Source organism: Passer montanus, unplaced genomic scaffold, assembly GCF_014805655.1.
Source record: "Passer montanus isolate IOZ18808 unplaced genomic scaffold, ASM1480565v1 scaffold1, whole genome shotgun sequence".
Taxonomy (NCBI): Eukaryota; Metazoa; Chordata; class Aves; order Passeriformes; family Passeridae; genus Passer; species Passer montanus.
In genome coordinates, this window is record NW_024356504.1 from 7,619,571 (window position 1) to 7,625,570 (window position 6,000).

At 39.0% G+C, this 6,000-nt stretch overlaps 1 protein-coding gene across 1 annotated transcript in view; it reads left to right on the forward strand.

The window, feature by feature from the left end:
- The window catches only part of CIR1 (corepressor interacting with RBPJ, CIR1), a 21,409-nt gene extending 16,502 nt beyond the window's left edge, over positions 1 to 4,907 (forward strand). Inside the window, exons 8-10 of the mRNA XM_039697044.1 lie at positions 107 to 213; positions 1,644 to 1,729; positions 3,362 to 4,907. Of these exons, the coding sequence (XP_039552978.1) occupies positions 107 to 213; positions 1,644 to 1,729; positions 3,362 to 4,088 (920 nt within the window). The 3' untranslated portion in view covers positions 4,089 to 4,907. The remainder of the gene's footprint in view (positions 1 to 106; positions 214 to 1,643; positions 1,730 to 3,361) is intronic.
- Positions 4,908 to 6,000: the final 1,093 nt, after the last annotated feature.

Genomic DNA, 6,000 nt, shown 5'->3' on the forward strand with positions numbered 1-6,000 from the left:
TAGCTGTGATTTTACTTAACAAAGCTTCAACTGAATTCCTACTGTGGAGTCCAAAAAAGGTAGAGAGATATAAATGATACATTCAAACTGTGATTTTTGTGAACAGGGCCATCAATGCACCCCTCGGAGCTAATAGCGGAGATGAGAAACAGTGGGTTTGCACTGAAACAAAATGTACTGGGGAGAAACTTGACCGCAAATGATCCATCACAGGTAATATCTTTTTACCAGTAAGCTGAAAATGTCTGTAAATCTAAATGTGATTGCTTGTGAATTGTTACTTAATGTTTTCAAATATGCATATCCATAGGAAAGCTGAAGAGCTATACCAGTAGAAAAATGTCAGAAAACTTCGTTTTCCTGCTTTGTTTCATACAGAATGGTGAATCATAAATTACTTCTTTTAAAACCACATATAATAAGTTAAATCCCTCTTCTGGGTGACTAGAAATTGAATTCTTCATAGTGGGGTGGTGAGGGCTTCTGCTGCATCCTTGTAATACACCCTTTGGATGAAGTTTGAGGCAGTATGCACCAATAATTACTGCCAGGAATGCTATATCTGAAGGGGTTTTTTTACTTGATTCACTATTGTTCCTGTTATTTTTTCTGGGAGTGAAAATGGTTCAATAGCCTTTACTCAGACTGCCCAAAATATATTACTAATTGAGGTGCTTGAATAAAAGTGTAAAATGAAAGATTAACATACAGTCCTTGAAGTAACCTTTGTTCATATGGCAGGATAGTCAAACCGCTAGTAAAGAGGGGATGACCACAAGCTGGTCTTGAAATCTTCAGTAAATCAGCAGTTCATTGTGTCTCCATAGACAGATGTACCTTTGCCTTTACAAAAAGCTATGTACCCCCAAAAATGTAGCATATGGGCACTGTTAAATGAATCATATTGATATCAGTATGTTTGCTTTATGTTATGTGTGCTGGGGTTTGTTTGTAAGAGCTTTTTAATCTTTATTTCTTCTTTTGTCTTCTGAGTATGGCTAAAATTAAAAACATCACTGTGGAGAACTCTGGTGTACCAGATGCATATAATTTGAGGAATTCAGGGCCTTCAAAGTAGTTTTGCTTTGCTGATTGTGTTACTGTATGTAGATTATATGATTACAGTATTTTGCATTGCTAGAAGTTTTTGTGCACATTTAAAAACTAATAACACAACAGCGAAGTGGATGTGTTACCCATTTTCCTAATGACTAAACCGAGACAGAAAAGTAATTTGCTTAAATTACTCTGAGCAGGACTAGTGTCTTACCTATTCATCCAAGCATGATAACAATGGAATGACTTATCCTGGGAATCGTGGGCTTCAAAATCGGCTCGTTTTTATTAACTATTTGAGAAATGTTTCTTTCCCTAGCAGTGATTTTTTTCATGTGTTAGTAATAACTTCTGTTGCATAGCCCCCACATTATAACACCTACTCAGCTCTGAGAGAGAATGTTCAGGTTTTTCACTTGGTAGTGGGTATTCTGTTCTAACCAGTGTCTTAGGCTGACTTAGTAATACAAATATATTTGTGTCTGTGCAAAAATAAGGTTTATAGAGGCACCACTTTTAAAACAGAAAACTGAATGAATATATTATTTTTATCTATAAGAACCTCATGTCTTACTGCATTTTTCTAGGAGTTTGTTACAAGTGAAGGAGATGATGATCCAGAAGTTGAATTTTTAAAATCACTATCAACCAAACAAAAACAGAAGCTTTTAAGGTAGGTCTGGTACTTAGTTCTGACTACATCCATGATTGCCGCTGTCACTCTTTGGTGCCATTTAGCACCATCAGTACAGAAGAAAATCAGCTTAGTTTAACATACACTTGACCACAAATGGCATTATGTAGCATGATTTTTAATCTACTTGTTTTATTATAATCTAATTTTGATGCCTTTGGCTGGGGCTCATTCCCAGTTTAACTGGGATACTGACATACTAATTGGCTCACTAGAGATGCTGTGCTGCTATTTTAAAATACTGTTCTGCACTCTGTTGTTTACAGTATCTTCTTTATGATAAAAAAAAAATCTGTGCTCTTGTTCACTGGTTTACAACTTGACAAAGTTTATCTTCTCCCTGTGGCTGAACTGAATCTGACCCTGTACCCCAAGGGCAAGGCTGGCCCAGCTGCACCCTGTGCTCATGTCAGGGTTTGCAGCTTACTGCTCCCGTGGGTCTGAGTTACTGAGGTTCCTGTGCTTTGCCTTTATCCAGCTGATGTTGTGTGCCAGCTGACCAATGGGTTTTTTCTCTCTTAATTTGCGATGTTTTCCTGAAGTAATCTCAAAATGTTTAAAATCAAAAATGCTAACTACTGGCAGGTAGATCCCATAGAGGCATGCAGATAAAACAAGCTTTTAGGATAAAAGATGTCACATATGTGGGGAGTGCAAGGGGAGGGGGGAAAAGGTGAATAGCTAAGCAAGTAGTAGGTAGGTACATATGGTATTCACATATGTAATCATTCTCTGAAAATAGTCAACATGTTTTATGTTCCTTTTAAGTAAGGAATGTGTATGTAGATGGAGTAATTTAAAATGTTATTTTTGTTTGAACTTCTGCTGGCCCAACACATTGAAATTTTTATAATCCTTTATATTTTAGAAGTTGAAGGTTAGTAAATATTTGGGCTTTATTAGTCTGAACGAATTTTTTTAATACACTAGAAGCAGTTTCACTATTCACTCACTGATTTTCTGAGCATAAATACAGAAAGAAAAATAAAAACTACATTAAAGTAGTTGAATAATAGTGAATGCATGTACATGATGGAGTGTTGTATATTTACAGATAGAAAATGTAAGTTTCTAGTTGTGAAAAAAGAGGTTACTGGAAATTTCTGTATTATTTGCCTAAATATTTGCTGTATTATTTGCCTAAAGAACTAAAAGATGTATGTTTTAGTCTCAGTTTTCATCATTAATAGAAAGTGAATACTAATTCCATTTTTTTAAATTTTCAAAATACCTTTTTAAAATGCACAAACAAAAGCAGCAATGATTTTCTAAAGTCACTAGAGCAGCCTGACAAGGGGAAAAAAACACTACTGAATGTATTTACTCCTAGTCACAAGGCCCAAATTGATATCTCTTACTTATCTTTTTGAAAATTAAAAAATCATATTCCTGCTTTGAGGGAGCAGCTGTGCATACTACAGGTAATGCAGGTTAGAAGTTTTTAAATGAAACTTTGTTGAAAAAGGAAAAGACTTCAATGTGTTTTTATGAAAATGAATGTATTTACTGTGTAGGTCATCAGAAGTACTGAACTTTGAAAGACAATGTCTTTGCAATCTAGTATATCTTTACATGTCTGAATGTGCCACTCTTTTATTTTGAAAACAAAAGGAAGTTGGATCGTCTAGAGAAGAAAAAGAAAAAGAAAGATAGAAAGAAGAAAAAGCAGCAAAAGAAAAAAAGCAAAAGTAAACACAAGAAACATAAGATGAGATCCTCTTCCTCATCCTCCAGTGAGACTTCAGTAAGCAGCAGTGACAGCGAGACTGACAGCAGAGATAAAGCAGCACAAAAGAAGATGGATTCTAAGAAAAGAAAAAAAGACAAGTTTTCAGAGGCTAGCAGCAGCAGCGATTCAGAAGGAGAGGCAAAAACGAGGAAGGAAAAACTTTATGAAGATCTCTCCAGTAGTCACGGTAACAAGGACAAAGACAGGGAGAAGTACAAGCTTTTAAAGCGAGATAGTTCTGCAGAGAACAACAAATGGAGCTCCTGTGAGGGGGAAAGAAAGTCCACAAGCAGATACCATAGCACGAGCACAAGAGACACTGAAAGAAAGGAGAAGGATAGTAGAAGCCAAAACATGAATGAAGGGAGCAGGAGAAGCCCGTGCTCAAATCACAGCAGTTCCAGGCAAAGGCACATAAGAAGAAGTCCAAGTCAAAGCCCTGGCGAAGAGCGGCACAGGAAAAAGGACACCAGAAGCCCCAGCACAGATGTGCACAGAGAGAGGGGAAAAGGTAGAGAAGGCTATGGGGACAAGTGCAGTAAAGTGGAACACAGAGAAAGGAACAGACGCAGTAGAAGCAGAAGCAGAGAGAGGAAAAAAAATAGATAGTCTAGGGGACAGGTGCAAACAAGAATTTTTCTGGGTTTTGATGAATACCTTTTAACAAGGGCTCAGTTACATACTGCTGTTCATTTCCAACCTCTGGAGCTAGCATTTCCTACATAAAGCAAACAGCTTTATGTGTGGTTCAATTCTGTCATGTTGCAATATTTGTAAATTAGGTATAAACGTTAAGGTATTTTTTTACTGTCTAAATATGCTTATTGGCAAATGCCTCTTGTATACAAGCAGTAATTCACAAACCTGATTTTAGGATTTAAAAGCAGTATGTGATACTCTTGGTTTCATCCATGATTTTTGTTTAGATGCAACTGCGAGGGGGAGCAGAGAAAGCATTTGAGATAGTTCTGGATAAGATCACTGCTTTAGATATCAAAGCATTGTCTTGTAGAGGGTTTTGTTTTTTCATACCGAAACATTTTTCCTAAAGTTCCCTGTAAGAGATCAATTTCATGAGTTAAAACAACAGAGAGACATAGTTCACATAAGTGTATAGCCAACATTTTTTTGGCCTCCTGCAGTGTACAGCTTGGTCAGGGCTATCTAAACATCTTGAACCCCTGTTGGTATGTGTCAGTACAATGTCAAGTTATTGTTCAATAATCTCTCAAGACATGAAAGGAATACTTACTGCCTCAACTGTTTCAGGTATTTCATTGTTTGTGCGTGGTAGTAAGTGTAAATAGTCATCCTTTTGTTTTCATGGACCTTTTTGTGTTTTTAGTGATTGTCAATCATTTTCTGCATACGTTGTTATGAAGATGAACTTCCATAATAAAATACCTTATTCTTTAAAACCAGTAATAATTGCCATCTTCTTCAGAGTTCTGAGTCAGTACAAATGCACAAGGCAACACTTCACAAGGTTTTTTATTGCAAAGGAAAGGCTTCTCTGCTCTTTCAGGATGGCAGATGGAAGCACATTCATTAGTGGACACGTGAAACAGTCACTGTGCTCAGTATTCCAGCAACTTTCTTACCCTCCTCACTCACAGGACAAATGGGACTATCTTTTATTACCAGTCCACTTCCACTTCACTCAGAAGATTTTCAGCACTGCACAGAGTATAATAATACATGGTGAAAGTGACCTGGCTTATCGTTTGAGTGCATGTGAAGAGTTTGAAAGGGTGAACCATTAAGAGATGTCACCTTTTCAATGTGTCTGCATTAGGTTGCTCTGGGCATTCTTGCTGAAGTAGCTGGGAGTTAAAGAGCCCCTGCAGTAGAGTCAGCCCCCCTATATTGATGTGTGGAAGCTCTGATTTAGAAAGAACAGGAGGAGACTGCAAAAATGCTTGTTTTAGCAATCTAAACAAAACCTCTGTGAAAGAGAGGACAGAGTAATGTGATAGGGGAAAAGGCATATTCTGGTATCAACATTTTTGTGTTAAGTGCAGCAGGAAAGAGGAATAACTGGAAGGTGCCTCCGTTTCAAAGAAGGGTCTCTCCAGTTGTTTTGTGTTTGGCTCAGGAATCCTGCCAGCTACAATGCAGTTGACTCCCACCTGAAGAAGAGTGGACACAGCTGTATGCTCTTTTGTGGGCGCTGCACTTTACTCCTTTCCATGTAGTTAAACAGTGTATCCTGCCTTTCCACATAGGAAGAGACTGGCAGAAAAGTCATATTTTGGATCTATCTTAGACTACCAGAGGAAGGTCGATGTGGCTGTGCAGGTAGTGTCCCACTGCCGGTACCTTCCCTAGGCCACTTTGTGTCCCCTCACCGGTACGGAAGCGACGTGAGGAGGCCCAGAGGCCGGCTGCGCGCGGGTGGGGCCGCCCTCGCCACAGGGCTCCCGGCCGGAGCGCTCGGGGAGCGGGGTTGCGAGGGGCGCACGGTGGGCCGGGCGGGCGGTGTTTGCCCGCTGCCCTCACGGGCCCCGCCCGCGGCGGCTGC